General features: G+C 43.9%; 1 protein-coding gene across 22 annotated transcripts in view; it reads left to right on the forward strand.

Annotated features, from left to right (window-relative positions):
- Positions 1–15,688, forward strand: part of CACNA1G (calcium voltage-gated channel subunit alpha1 G) — a 148,032-nt gene that overhangs the window by 124,277 nt on the left and 8,067 nt on the right. For 15 of the 22 annotated variants that reach the window (XM_054516868.1, XM_036394481.2, XM_054516866.1 and 12 more), the window contains 9 exons: positions 1,206–1,339; positions 2,518–2,588; positions 2,867–2,945; positions 3,024–3,145; positions 3,398–3,742; positions 6,001–6,141; positions 9,321–9,455; positions 12,453–12,642; positions 15,212–15,381. In XM_054516868.1, coding sequence (XP_054372843.1) covers positions 1,206–1,339; positions 2,518–2,588; positions 2,867–2,945; positions 3,024–3,145; positions 3,398–3,742; positions 6,001–6,141; positions 9,321–9,455; positions 12,453–12,642; positions 15,212–15,381 — 1,387 coding nt within the window. Of the gene's footprint in view, positions 1–1,205; positions 1,340–2,517; positions 2,589–2,866; positions 2,946–3,023; positions 3,146–3,397; positions 3,763–6,000; positions 6,142–9,320; positions 9,456–12,452; positions 12,643–15,211; positions 15,382–15,688 lie in introns of those variants that run through there. The other 7 variants (XM_036394466.2, XM_036394474.2, XM_054516867.1 and 4 more) reach the window with 7 other exon arrangements.

The following is a 15,688-nucleotide window of genomic DNA, read 5'->3' on the forward strand; positions in this document are numbered from 1 at the left end:
TCTTCCACTCTATCTTCCAGGAGAAGTCAATGATCTGTAAAGTTCTCATTCTCCTAAAAGGGGTTAAAAGCTCCTACAAGTAGTCAGCTGAATCCCCCCCTTCTTCTCCTTCCTAGCCGTGCTGCCGGCACAGGCCCATGTTTATCAAGCTTCAAAGTTACAGTCTCAAGCAGCAGCTCTCTTTCTCTCTCTCTCTGTGTCTCTCAAAAGAGGCTGCCCGGTAGCTCCCAGTCTCTCTCTTTCTCTCTTCCACCCTTCCACCCCCAAGCTCAGGCCTACTTCTCTCAGCCACATAGCTTTTCCCCTCCCCCTGCCCAGCCAGCAGCTGGGCCGGGGGAGAGACCCGAACTCTTTCCTGCCGGAAACCCAAAAAAGACCCTCTCAAGAGAGAGCTCTGCTTTTAACTCTGTGTTCTCAGAAGCGTGTCCATGTCTTAAATAGCCAAGTTAAATGCCAATATTAAAGCCTGAATATCTATTGGCCCAAAACACCGCATCCCAAAAAACACATTTCCTGTCAAACCACCACAGACCTCTTTTTAGTGAAGATGAGGAGCAATGGATGACATTGTGTCCTTATCTAGATTTTCACTCTCTTATTTCACAAACACAAATCTTATGTCCTTGGTGGATCTTTCTCCCATTTTTGTCTTCTTCAATGTTAATACCAAAACCAGGGCATAAAGCAGGCCTTCACATGAGCCCTTCAGCAACCAGTGGATGGTTCCATCCCTATCCCCACATTTTGTGTGTCCATGCTGGAATTAACAGTTTCTCCAGCCTGGCACAAATCCTTGGGGCCTTTCTTTCACCAACACACCTTTTTTTCTAAGGACTGGACATGGGGTCCTGTTCTCTCTGGGGCGGATCTCACATCGAGGTCCACAAGTGTCATGTCTAGAAGTGGCTAGACAGACAACACAGTGTCTCTCCTGAGGTTTGGAGTCTCTGGGTAAAAAACTTCCCAGCTTTTGTTCCTCTTTCCCCTCAGTCAAGGATATCTTTGGAATTGGTTGGTTTTCTAATGAGATGTATTAGTTATAATGATTTCATAACATCACTGCTTTTGTATAATACCCTCAGAAAAATACTGCAGATTCATTTGAGTTCTCAAACCATTGAAATGACTGGAATTCATGTGAAACAGGCTGCCTCCCATTGCCAGCTTCTTAGTAGATGTTAAAATTCACTTTTTGTTGTCTCCAGATGGAACCAATTAGATCTGGCAATTGTGCTGCTGTCTATCATGGGCATCACTTTGGAAGAGATCGAGGTGAATGCTTCACTACCAATTAACCCCACGATTATCCGGATCATGAGGGTTCTCAGAATCGCCCGAGGTGAGAGGGATAAAGCAGAATTTACTTGTGTTTGAGGTATGTGGTTGGCACCAGGAGAGAGTTAAGCATTGAGAAACAGTCCTGGGGCACATCCCCATCATGATGTGCATATTTCTGGCATCACAGGCTGTAAACAAATGAAAAAACAATGGGGAAAAATACTTGCAAGGAGCCAAAAAGCTGAGCCAACTGACCATGTGTTTCTGCCTTAAGAGATCTTGAAGGCTGAGAGCTTAGAAATTAAGGAGAAGTAGCTGTGGCAGTAACTCCCAGAGATGTACCTGGGAAAATTGCTCCAGTCAAATCAAAGTCATCTCTAACAGGGATTAGAGAATACAAGCTTGAGTACATTGGCTTTAAAAGATGAGCATCTAATAATTTTAAATTCCCATGAGGCTTTACATCACACCACTTGGTGACATAGCATGCCTTGTCACACTGTATCCATCTGTCCCTTCAGACATGTTCCCAAGTCAGGGAGCCAACTTCTTCAGGGATTGAAGAAGTTGATTTTTCAAAACAGGGAGGTGTCAGGGCCAAATGTTGAAGATGTAAAATGTGAGTGCTCAGGCCCTTAATGAAGTACTTCCAGGCCCTCCTGAAGGGTATTGTGGTCTGAGGAAGAATTGTTTTGATTATAGCCCTCATCTAAGCAGAGAAGGAGCTGGAGGAGAAATTAAATGTTGCTGTCTCAAGAAGGGGGAAAAGTGGGTTTTCTGTGCATTGGATCCCTTTCAGAATTAAAAATACATGCAGCTTCCAATTGGAAAAGCAGCCTTCTGGAAGAGATGTGTAAATCATTCCTCAGTGAATCATGTACGAAAGTGGGTAGCCTATGGAAGTGGGAAAGTAGCCCCAGGGCTGGGAAAGGAACTGCTCATGATTACCAGAGGAAGGAGATGAGTCTAACACAGATAAAGTGGGGAAGGAAGAGCCAGGCAGAGTGATAACACTTTCTCCAAGTCTCAGAGTAGGTGATGCTGCTATTCATGGGATTTTGATAGTATCCAGGCAACAATGAATGATGTAAAAAGGCCAAGGAATGTAGCAGCTAATGGAGAACACTTGACAAGATTCCATGTTTCTCTTCCTATAATCTGTGGCTCCTGGGAGAGGGACTGAGTTTGTGCCTCTGTGCTAATGCTGCCGTTACCATACTGCAAATGTGTTTTCCACAGTGCTGAAGTTGCTGAAGATGGCTGTGGGGATGAGGGCCCTTCTGGACACCGTGATGCAAGCGCTACCCCAGGTAACCCACTGCCATATCAAACCAGAGCTCCTCTGGCCCACAGCTCATTTCCTATTGCAGAGGAATGCTAATAATTTTATCTTTACTGTCATTAGAGAATCACATTTCCCTCCCGAAGCACTGAGATACAGTCCCCACATTGAGGTCATTTTTGCCCTGAAGCAATTTAAGTTTTGGAATAAAGAATACAGCAAGAAACAGGTCTGGAACAAAAAAAAAATCAATGAATGTTCTTTTTTTTTTGTGTTTTTTCCCCCCATTTCTTTTTCTCTTTTCAGGTGGGAAATCTGGGCCTTCTCTTCATGTTGTTGTTTTTCATATTTGCAGCTCTTGGAGTGGAGCTGTTTGGAGACCTTGGTGAGTCTTCCTGTGCCAGTGGGAGGGGTGGGAATGGTGTTGGAGTGGGGGGTCTCACAGCTGTGCTTGGTCTTACAGAGTGTGATGACACACACCCCTGTGAGGGGCTGGGACGGCATGCCACATTCAGGAACTTTGGGATGGCCTTCCTGACCCTATTCCGAGTATCCACAGGAGACAACTGGAATGGGATAATGAAGGTAAGTGTTAAGTTTTTGTCAGCAAGTGTATTGCTGTTCTAGATGTGAAATTTTCCAAATCTTCTCAGTTTTCTTCATGAAAGGACAACCCATTGCAGACTGTGGTTCATGCTGCAATCTCTTCACATCCCTCCATCTCTTAGTGTCATTGTTTAGTTGATAAGTTGGTGTTAGGTGATAGGTTGGACTTGAGGATCTCCAAGGTCTTATCCAGCCTGGCTGATTCTGTGATCATTCCCCCACTGTTTCCAGGACACACTGCGTGACTGTGACCAGGAGTCCACCTGTTACAACACTGTCATTTCCCCCATCTACTTCGTCTCCTTTGTGCTGACAGCCCAGTTTGTCCTGGTGAATGTGGTGATTGCGGTGCTTATGAAGCACTTGGAGGAGAGCAACAAGGAGGCAAAGGAGGAGGCAGAGCTTGAAGCAGAACTGGAGATGGAGATGAAGACCATCAGCATTGGCCAGCACAGCCCCTCGAACATCTTTGCGTGGACAGGCACCACCAGTGGAGAGAGATCAGAGAACCCCAGCGGATTTACCGATCCCATGCAAATCAAGGTGGATTCTCAGCTCTCACTAGCTTGCCATATGGTGAGAATCTCTGTTGGAGGGTGAGGAGGGCTTGACCTGCATTTTTGTTGGGGAAGACTTGCATGAGTTGGTAGTGAAAGAGGCATGTACTAGATGTTCTGGGCTTGTATTCCCTGCTGTCTGCTGCTGACTCTTTTGTGGTTTGGGAGCCAATGCTGCAGGGAAGAGACAACAGGCAGTCTCCAGTCCACCTTGATGCATCTGTTTGGAGGAAGAGAGTTTTGCAATTTACTCTGGAGGTCAGCTCAAGCTACAGAGTTCAGAGCTAGCTCCAAATTTACTCTAATTCAGAGTTTTGACTGGTCCTTTGTGATAGCAAAATCATGAGCGTAATGTGTTTGCTTTTCTAATACAGACCATGAGCCCCAACATAAAAGAGGAATAAAACTTGCTAATCTTTGCTTCAGTATTAAATTTGTTTTATGTAACCTCCATTTAATATCCATCCCCACAGTCAGGCTTGTAAGAAAAGATTCTCTTAACAATAGAATAATCCAGAGGAGACTCAAACCTGAGCTCACCAGAGCTGATGGCAGAACTCCCACTAGCAGCAGCATGGGTGTAATGTGGGAGCTGCTACGAGCTGCACCACGTCTCCCTAAAGCACAGTTTTTGGATGAAGACTCAGTTTGAGGAATGAGAGGTGAGATCAAGCCCCAGACAAGTTATTTGGGAGGTCACTGAGCTGAAATTACTCAGGAAATACAGTCCAGCCTTTTTTTAGTCTTAGCTGATTGCAGATAGGGTTAAACTCTCTGCAGACCTCATTAACTTTTATTACATCAAGATTTCACAACAGCATGTCTTGGCCGCAGCCTGGGGTAGACTAATGCATATTCTAATGCATGAAAAACTAATTTATGATTTTTAGTCCAAGGGTGAAAGAGAGTAAATCCCCACTTAATCTTTGTTTCAGTTCCTAAGCTACTGGAAATTTCTGGTGCCATTAGAATCTCTGATGTCTGAGATAGAGTCCAAAGCTGCTCTTTGGCTCAGGAAAAAGGACTTCAGGGCCCTATGGGGAAATCCAGATTTACTACGTCCTCTAAGAAGAAACAACACAGCCCAACTGGTGCTGTGTGTGTTGAGCAGAGTACTGGCAAACTGTCCTCAGCGCTGTTGTCCTGCACCAGCACTGAAACTGGCAAAAAAGAGAAATTGCAAAATTGTGAGACAAATCAGTCAGAATGATACCCTCACTCTGCAGTCTGTTAAACCTTCCCTCTCTGAAGGCGGCCCGGGAGGGGTTTATTCTAGTAATAACCTTCAGAGTGTGTTTCTTGCTCTTTCCCTCAAACAGAAGCCTCAAAAACCTCCAGGAGATCTTATTCTGACTATTTATTTTCCCAACCAAAATCTTCAGGACAAACCTGATGCTTGAGCTTGATAGCAGAGGAATACAATTCCAGGACACAACCCTGCAATGACAGCATGCTCTTTTGCTTGCCTCATTCCTGGGATTTTTGCGCTGTGTGCTGTTTGACTGTAGCGCTGGTCTTCATCTCATTGTATGCGTTGGGCATTCCCTACATGGAAGGTGCACCCTGAAATCACTCCCCTGCTGCCTGCAAAAGCCAGACCCTGCTCTGTACAACCCCCATGCTGTGGCCGGCTGGTTTAACATTGGCCAGAGTACTGGGGGCGCCTCAGCCCATGTCTGGCATGTGAATTAGTGACCTGACATATGTCCATCCTGCTCAGTTGCAGCTTCCATGGACAGGACATTCAGCTTCTCTTCAGTCAGGTTATTTTAATTTCTGTGCCTTCTGGATATGGTGTCAAGTATTAGGTCCTGCAGCTCAAAAGCATGGACCATGTGTGTAGAAGTCTACTGTAGAAGTAGTGTCCTGTTGAAGTTGACAGCACCAATGGAAAAATGCTGCTCAGCCCCCAGAAATGACTGGCCATGTTTGATGAGAGGGAGATTGTCCCCAAGAAGGGCCCCGGGTGGGAGCAGCCATGGTCTTGGGGCGGTTGCCGTTGCCCCATCTCTTGTAATGTCTGGGAAAGCTGTCTCTGCTCACCGTGATATTACTGCACTGTTCTCTCTCCTTTTCTCCTGTCCCATTGTTCCTGTTACTGCTGTTCTTCTTAATGTTTCCACCTTTTTTCCCCCCTTCTATTTTTTTCCCCTCATTTTGTTCGTTGGGTTTGACATGCTGTCCTTTTTTTCTCTCTGTCTCTATCCCTCGCCTTTTTCCTCCTCTCTTTTTGGCTTGCTCTCTCTCTCTCTGCATGTTATACACCACCCTTCCTAGGAAAGGCACTTGTTTGATACCATATCACTGCTGATCCAGGAATCTCTGGAAGGAGAGCTGAAGCTGATGGACAACCTGTCAGGCTCTGTGTGCCATCATTATGCCCTCCCAGCTCCCGAATATTACAACTCTGAGAACCAGGTTAATATTCCTAATTTCCTGCAAAGTCTCCATCCAAACTCAATTTGACTGAGACCTTTAATAGCAAGTTAAAGTTCTTTATGTAATGCAGTCACAGGGATTGGGAAGCATAAGTCACTTTGGCTTTTTCTGTGGGAGTAGATGATGTTGTATATCAAGGCAAGAGGAAGAGAACATGCTCGGACTTTCCCTTTCCCCTTTCAACACAGTAAGAATTTTTTCATTGGGATTTACAGTTCATGGGTGTTAGAGGGGAAATGTGCAAAATTCCATCTCCATCCTTCAGTGTGGTTCTTATATTTGGCTTCCTGCTCCTAAGCAGGGCTCCACAGCAATGTCAGGGAATGTCTGCAGAGCCTGCAGTGTGAGGTTTTCTCAGAGCAGAGCCTGAGTTGCTGGGGTTCATCCAATGATCTCTATGTTCTGTGCCTACTTGTACTGCATGAAAATCCAGTTTTGAAAGGGTTTCCTAAACAGCCTTCTTGCAAATGGGTCACTGTAAACTAGATCCTCATCTCTGATCTAGTGAATTTGGGAGGGGAGGCAGCCCTTAATGATGCACAGAAGTAACTGTGCTTCAGTGCTTTCTCAAGCAGACAGTGCTTGTTAAAATTAGTCCACTTATTTCCTAGAATAAAATACCTACTTTTTGAAGTGCATTGTTCTTTAGAGCAAATATTTTCCCTAAAAGACAGCAGTGACCATGATAACAATTCAAGCATACCTATTTTTTGCTGCAGTTGGAATTGAGCAAATTCCATATTTCTTGATCTATTTCCCCCTCTCCCCCCCCCTAACCCCGTCTAAAAATAGCAGAAGTCTTCGTGTTAAATCAGTGTGCTTGTTTATGAGCTCACTGACACTCTAAATTACCCAACTTTTGATGGTTCATTAGAGGAAAGGAACAAGCTTAGGTAAAATGAAATCCTACTGCAGATCTTTATATAGCAGGATAACATGTCTCCCTCTGATTGCTCCATATTGCATCCCAGGGTCTATTAAGCTATAGGAAGTGGTTGTCTCTAATAATTGCCAGAGGAATAGAGATCGTAGCTTTGGCAAGGAAGACAGAGGGTCAGTAGGAAACTCAGTGAGAGCTGGTTGAAAATTTTTTGTCACAACATTTTTCATCAGAAAGTGCTGCTGCAAGAAAAAAAATGGGTTTGTTCTGACATTTTTGTAATGAAAAAATATAGCATTCCAGTTGGCAATGGCTTTTTCTTTTAAAATTTAAGCATTTCCCCACACCACCCCCCCACCCCCACCCCCCCCCCCCCCCGTCTATAATTAAAACTGGTCTAAATCAGCTAGATGATTCCAACAAAATGTTTTGACAGCTTCAAACTCAATTTTGCATTTGGGAAGGCTGAAGTGGGGTGATGTTTTGTTTACATTTTGGCTTTTCTGTTCACACCATTTGTCATGTTCTCAGGCAACTCAGGAATTCAGAGCAGTGCTGGGACTTGATGAAAGCAACCTGATTAATAGCAGCTCCTAGCAGGGCAGTTCCAGCAAGCAGGAGCTGCTGGAGTCCACCATACTGCTGCACAGCTTTTTCCTGGCTCTGGTTGGTGGGTCCCTCTTAGGGATTCCTGTCCTTAGGCCGGCAGCCTTCACAGTGATGCCTTTTAGGGGAGCCTCATATTAAATCAGGGGCTCCAAATCATCTCTCTTATCCATTGCCAGCAGATAAGTGTGCTAGAAGAGATATCAGAGCTGAGGTTAGATGAGAGGAGCCCGTCCCTCTTACTTATCTCAGCTGAATTTTGAGCCTCTCCAGGCTCACTCATCGCTGGGTTTGTTCCATCCTGTGGCTGCCATTTCTAAGAGTGAGAAAACCCAGTCCTTTGACAACTTCAATGCAAGAGATCTGGGCCTCTCTGTTTTCTCTTGGAAGATTTATTGCTGCTGAAAGACTTTTCAAGCACAGAAGATGGCAAAAAAAATGCACAGTGAGAAATGAAAGGGAAGCACCTGGGACTTACCTAGAGCAGGCAGCCCCTGTGAGCATGAGCTGGGTTTGGAGGTTACCTGGTGAAATGCCATTCCTGGTGTCATAAGCACTGTATCCAGGGAGGGGATCTGGGGAGAACTGAGCCTGCTGCAGGGCAGACACCCCCTCTTACAGTGCCTGGCAGCAGAACTGCTGCTCTGGGGGAGATGCCACTTGTCCTCTTTTCCCCCTCTTTTTCCTCCAAAATCTGAAGTGACATTTTCACATTTCTTATAAAAAGACCTCTGTTTCTAGGGAGAGAGCTTCATCAATGATTTGATAAGGCCATTCATAGATTGTTTGAATGTCTTCAGTGGGGATCCATGTGCGCAAGATGCATGAAAACAGGAGCGTGGCTGTGTAGAGCCGATTCCCAAGTCAGGATTTCTCAGCGCCAGAGGAGACAGCTGGGACCAGGTCTGAGGGACATTTGGGGGCTGAAAAAAGCATTTGGCTCTTTTAGTAGGTCAGTTATTGGTGCCACTGGTGTCACTGGCTTATAGCCAACCAAAATGAGCTGAAAGCACCAGAAAGGTGTTTGCTGACCAAAATAAAGTTTTAAGTTTCTCCCTGTGCCCTTTTATCTGTGAGGAAGTGAATTATGGTCCCACCTGCCTCTTGGGGGGGGAAGGGGGAGTGGTGGGGGAAAGTGGTCCCTGCAGCCTCCCTGGGGCACAGGGAAAGGCACACTCCATACCCCACCCAAAAATATGGTGTTGTTGTTGGGGAGTCTTTGGAGACTCAACAAGTTTATCTTAGAAACCAGGATGGTTACTGGGGGGAACAACTTCAGAGAAATCAGATCTTGAAACCTCTTGTATTTGATCACAGCCAAGAGGATTAATCTCTCTATTATGAAAGCAGTGTTACTTTTGCTTATTGATGTAGACAGAAGAACGGCAAAATACAATGCTAGCATTAGTGTATGGTTTTAAACCCTCTCCCGGATCCTTGGTAAGCACTAAAGTATGAATGTCCCACTCCTTTTTTAATTTCTTCATTATATTTAATTTCTTTAATGTTCTGTCCCTGGTAACAATGTGTATGATGTAGCTCTCCAACTGCAGGGATATTGCTTTAGTGTCTGGAAGTATTTAGAGTATGATACTTTTTTTTCCTTTTTTTAATTTTCTTTTCCAAAAGATTTGTGTCCTGGTTTCTTATGTTTAATCATTTCTCCCTTTAGATCCCTCTAGCTGAGATGGAGGCTCTATCTCTGACGTCAGATATTCTCTCTGAAAAGTCCTGGTCCTTAGCTCTGACGGATGACTCTTTTCCTGATGACATTAACACACACTTACTTAATGCTCTGGAAAGCAATGTACATACACTGGTCACTGTGTAGTCTGATGTTTACAGGGTTCGAAATACTGCTCCCATCTCTCTGCACCTGCCTAATGGCATTTCCAGTTCCAGCCCCTTCCCAAATAGCACCAACCTCTTCCCTGAACAGGATGCTGTCCTTAATGCCATTAGGTCCTGGGTTTTGTCACTCTTGTCCACAATCTTGGCCCCTTGCAAGGAATGAGTGGTTGTTACAATTTTTCTTTTTGGTGTCTTATGTATAAACAATGTGTTTTCTACAAGTAAAATAAGTAGTAAAAATAAAGAGGCTTTGGAAAGCAGCAAGGTTGAAATTTCCTCCCCATCTGAAACAAATCAGTGATGAGCTAATGACCCATGACCTCTACTGAAGGGTCAGCCCTAACACTTTGATTTGGAGTGGATTTTTGTCATTATGAACACAGGCACCACAAGGCTTTTTGCATGATTGGTGCCAGACCGTTTCTTTTACAAATATCAAATGGGGATCTCTCCAAGATGATACTTGTTTCACAAATTCTTTCTAGCAGCCACTATGCTGAAAAAATTTTAAAAATTGACTATTCAGTGTTTTTTTGACTGACATAACCAGTATTTTGAACCCTGCCTTCACCATCTCCTCTTTGAAACATTAGACATTTTTAGCTGTGTAACAGTCAAGTGCTTTTTTTCTGCTGTACAACAGACATAACTCCTTTCTCAAAATTTTAGATCATTATTGTTTTCTTTGTTGTTGTTCATGTACCTACCTTTGGATGTTTGTGTTGTTCATAAATTTTCTGCCACATTAGTTGACTGTCATCCTAATTAGCACTTATTTGAGAAAAATTTCTTAAACCGTGACAATATTTCCCATCATGCTTCATGGCATCCTGTGCAAAAGATTTTGTGGACTCCATTTTACTTCTTGTTTGAGGCTTTTTGTTTCAAAATTAGTATGGAGAGTTGGACAGAGGAGAAACCCTCCTAGTTTTGAATCAGATTAGACAATCTTGTTTGACAGCACTGCAAAGTCTCAAAGGTACAGCCAGGAAAGATGTTTTTTCTCCCCTCTCCAAAAAAAAGGCAAAACTGTGTTGAACAAAGGGGTTTGTGAATTTTTATCCATACCAAAAAGTTTTTGGTCACAAGAGTTGCCCAAACCCCTGAAAAACTGCAAGCTTTCATTGAAATATCTTCTAAATGCAATATTTTTACACTTCATTTAGATGTGGCTTTAGTTGAAAAATATTTGGATTGGGGTTTTTTTGTTTGGTTAGTTGGTTGCTTTGGTTTTTGGTTTTGTATTTTTTTGGGGTTTGTTTTTTGGTCTGTTTTTTTGGTTTGTTTTTTTTTTTTGGTTCAAGGAAAACTTGGATTTTGTTTTCAGTCAAGCCAAAACAACATGTTTTTCAGAAGTACCACTGTACCAAAAAGTCATGTGCTCCCACTGCTCTGTAGCCTGACCTGGGAAGATCATTTTGCAGCCATTTTCAATGGTTTTCATGAATTTCACTCATGAAATTTGCCCCAAGATTATCCAAAAGTGGAAATAACCCATATTGGATCCAGATGAACCTAACGGTTCACTGAAGGTTGGATTTGGATGGGATCTCAAATCCAAGTTCTCATGTTCAGATTCAGGTGAGTCTGAGTTTGAGATCTCAGGTTTCAGGTCGCCTTTTCTGCTGTAAGCTCAGTAGTATGACAGCAAAACAGCATGAAGTGGGTAGAAGGGGAAGGCAGGGAGGGACAGAGAGGTTCCCAAATCCAAACTCTCAGCTTTACCAGCACAGGTTTTGCTCTCCTTTCCCAAGCTGTATCAGGAGATTGCAGTCTCCCTTATCTAGTCTGTGTCCAAGCTCTATCCAAATCAGCAGTTTCCCAAGGACTGAAACAAATGCTGTGTGGCAGTGCAGACCTGTTTTGTTCATTAAATTTGAAACAGTGATCTCCTTTATTCTTTTTGCAAATTCCTTTTAATCTCATCCTGTTTCTTATGCAAATAAATGACATCATGAAATTTTGTTTTTATGACTGAAGGATAAAATTGGGATCAAAAAAATCTGTGTTGATTCCAGAAAATCTGTAATGCACTGAGTGAAGGGAAAATTTTTCAGAAAATAAGATCTAAAGTTTTCCAAAAATGATCAGCCAAATATTGTACTAGACTACAGTGGCACAAACTTACTCCTGTGTTTTTCACTTGAGGCATTTTAGCAATTAAATAATTGTTTCATTAGAAATACACTGGGAAGATGACTTTGCTTCCATTTTTGCTAATACTCTCCATGACAATAACACCCAAGAACATTTCTGGGATGGAGATATTTTCTTATTAAATCAGAGCTGAATCCACTTAATATTGCCTCTGGGGCTGCCCATTCCAAGAGTCTCTTTGGCTGTAAAAAGTCCACAGTCAACATATATACAATAACCCTTGCTTGCATTAGATCCCTTCTAATTAGAGAATGGCTTTCACCCTGAAGCAGTAGGTTTAGATATCCTTTTCAATAAAATAGGTTTAGTTATTCATTATGTGAAAAGAAAATCCAATAAAATTGTGCTGTGAGCCAGAACAGAAAATATTTTTTATAAACTAGTTTTTGCATTTGGGTTGGGGTTCTTTTGTTTGTTTTTCTTTCTTTTAATGTTAAAAGAGGAAACTACTCACCTTTGCAAAAGCCTGTCTTGCTGATGAGGGCACCTAGAGAGGGTTAAAGTTCTGCCAAGCATGTGACCTTTGCTGACCTTGAGGCATGATGCCTTCTTTGCATATCTCTGAAATAGTCATGGTTTATTCCTACGTTGTGGCTTCCTGTTTCTGTGATCCATTGTGTGAGAGTTTATTGACAACCCCGACAAAGGGGGATGGCTCCCTCATAGATCCATTCGTGCACCCTGTGCATGCCCATCGTGCCATCCTGGTTGCAATGGCTGTCACTCGCGTTTCTGGGTACTTCTCCTCTTTCCCACCCTTCCACACCTGCCTTCCTCACATTTTTCTTCCCCTCAGGCTGATCTCCGCTACAAGGACGACACACTGACCCTGTCCCCCAGCAAGGACCTGCTGAGCGTGAGGAAGCCCTCGGTGGGACGCACCCACTCCTTGCCAAATGACAGCTACATGTTCCAGCCGCCCTACTCCAGCCCCTGCCCTGCCTCCCTGGGCAACAGGAAACCAGCACATCACAAGTCCCAGTCAGGTACACCTCTCTCAGCTGGGACAAGAGTAGGATTTTCCAATGGGACAAGAGTTGTGGTTTCCCACGCTCTTCAGCAGGAAGGAGAAAATTGCCACTGGTTTCCAGTCGTGTGTTTAGACCTGTGGAATGGCTGTCAAAAGACTCTCCACAACTTGCAAAGACCCTCCACAATTTACAATGCCCTGTTTAAGATAGCTCCTTTCCTCAGAATTTTTTGACAATGTGACATTGGCCTGGCTCAACACTGATTGTATCCTGCCTGGTTCCCTAAGGTTACAGTCCCTACAGCCTGGGCTCCATCTGTTCCATCAGGCCCCAGAGGAGAAATCCCAGTAGAGAAATATTTCCTCCTGTCTGTTTTTTTGCAACAGTACCTGTTCAGATGCTCTGTCTGGGAACATCTGTGAAAGATGGGAAGAAGGTGTCTCTAAATGCCTATAAAATGGACATAAATATGCTGAATTGAGAGACATGTTGGTGTGAGATGAATGGGAAAATGAGAGAATGTGGAATTGTTCTTCCCAGTGTGCATGGTTGGGATATACATCTTGGAGCTAAATTCAGAGATATTCTTAGGTACAGGGAGGGCTCTCCCTGCCTGCACCTCTGTCCCCGTGCTTGCAGTTGCCTCCCAGAACTTGTCTCTGTACCCCCAGTTCTTCTGCCTGCCAGGGGTTACCTGGGGCTGGGAAGTGAATGGAGCCACCTTTAATTTGTCTGTACATGCCATCATTTTAGAAATTTGTCACCAATAAGACAGTGAAGTTTTTACAAGCATTGCCGTTTGAAAGCCTCTAAGCAAAACATAATTTCAGCAATGTTCAGAATGGTAGGAGATTTGAACAGATTAGAAATAAGATGTTGAAATTTGCATAGTAAAAAGAATTTGGATGAATAGCTACTGTTGAACGGAAGCAAAAAAAAATATGTGGGCCCAAGGAAGGAAGATGAATCTGGTGTTCTGAGAAATCTCTGCCACAATACACAATTCTCAAGGTCAAGAGTGGTGTTTTGAAGAACCTGTTTGCACATAATGCTAATGGTGCAGCTAAAATCCCATAGAAAGCAATAGCAAATCTCCCATTACCTTCAGTTGAGCTAGAATTTATGGGTCTCTGTAGCAGTCAAGAAATTCCTGGCCATATGAAAGTATCATGTTTGCTGCAGAGGGAATTTCCAGTGCTTCATTGTTGACCTTTAATTGGGATGTATTTGCACTGTCTTGAACAAAAATTACATCAGCAAGGGACTGGGTAATTTAGGAGTCCCTTCTTTTTCAAAATTTCACTTCCCAGTTTCAGTTCGGAGAACCTGAATAGCCCTATCTGACAGCCCTGGCTTTTTGGGGACAGGCATTGCACCCTTGTAAATCCACAGGAACAACTGTTCCACTGAGGTGTATCAGAAATACTTTGGAGAGGTAAAGCTGATGCCTTACAACCTGTTGCGCTGCCACCTTTGGTCCAGCAGCAAGGCCAGATGAGCCCAGGCACGTTCCATCTGGTAATATTGGGATCCTATTCCAATAATAACCACAATAGGCAATTAAACCTTTTGTGTTTTTCTCCTGCTGGTGAAATTCCAATCATCTTCAGCAGGCCCTAGTGCTGGGGGTGTGTAAGGTCCCCACATTCTGACATATCACTGTCCTCTTCCACCTACAATGTCACTGCTTTTCAGGGTGGGGGAAGTCACCACCACCTGTTTACAGTTTGTAATATTATAGAATGCAGTGAAGACAGCAAAAGGTGCCAGGCACCTCTAATAAATCACCACAACCAAGCCACAATATTTCAAGCTGAGAAGGTTTTGTTGTCAGAAACACTGGCACTTGCAGGAGGCATTTGTTTGAATACTCCTTGGTAATGGGGCTGTTGCTCTGGGAAAGATTCCAGGACAAATGAAATTCTCTGGGATGCAGTCCAGATTAAATGAATTGTTTTGAAAAACATTTAGCCTGTGTGTGAGGGGAGCACACAGAGTTTCTAATCTTTTAGAAGTAGTAGCCAGCAACCATGAAGGGTCAGGAAGAGGTTGGAGAGTATGTGTTTCCTTCTTCTGGGAGGCTTTGTAAAACCAGCCTTGAGAGCTGCCAGGTGCTGTTTCCTTTCACTTCATTTCCAGTGTGTGCATGCTGGTTTGGAGATCCCAGCAGTTGGTCTCCATGCGGGTTCAGGCATGGGGACACCTCCAGCCTTTCAAAGTCAGATGTTTGCAGTGCTCAGAAGTGAGGCTGCCTACGTAGTTATTGGCCCAAAAGCAGAGATGCAGGAATTGCCACTTCAGATGAACTTGTAGTTCCTTGTCTTCTGTTCTCAACAGGAGCTAGTCCCAGTTGTATCAGGGGAAAATGCCAGGAAAAATGAAATAATAGACAATGCTGGAGTAATTTATTAGTAGATGGGAGTTTTTTTCCCAGTTCTGGAGAGCCAATTGCTGAATTCAGTGGTTTCGCTGTGCCTGTCTGATCCAAGGTGCAGCAGAGCAGTTTTTCCTGGGAGGTCACTGAGGTTGGGACACAACCCTTGGATGAACACATCCCATTTCTGCCTCTTCTCCCCCTTGCAAGGTTCAAAGGCATCAGTGCAGTCACAGCCGGCAGACACCAGCTCCCTCCTGCAAATTCCAAAGGACCATTTCCACCATGTAAGAGCTCACGACCACTTGGTGGGGGAGAGCAAGCCCCGGGTCTCCCAGCAGGCACACTCCCCTTCTGCTGAAAGGCTGCTCCGCAGACAGGTAAGCAGACTTATGATCATAAACCTGCTGGGCTTTTATATTGATGCATTTCCTGGTTAACCATCCTTTAAATTCAAGGAGGGATTCACAGAGAAACCTCCAGAGAACTGTAATTCTCCTACAGAAATAACAAAATGGTTGGTGGTTTTTGATCTGAAAGCCATCCAGGAGTCTCCAAAGAACACGCATTATGAGTATCATGTCCTTTGGCAACATGCCTAAATTTTCTCCACATTGTTAGCGTTTATTTTTTTTAATCCTCTTCATAAATGCAGCCAAGTGCTCCTCAGGGGCTTGTTGGGGTTGA

Source organism: Molothrus ater, chromosome 19 (assembly GCF_012460135.2).
Source record: "Molothrus ater isolate BHLD 08-10-18 breed brown headed cowbird chromosome 19, BPBGC_Mater_1.1, whole genome shotgun sequence".
Lineage (NCBI taxonomy): Eukaryota > Metazoa > Chordata > Aves > Passeriformes > Icteridae > Molothrus > Molothrus ater.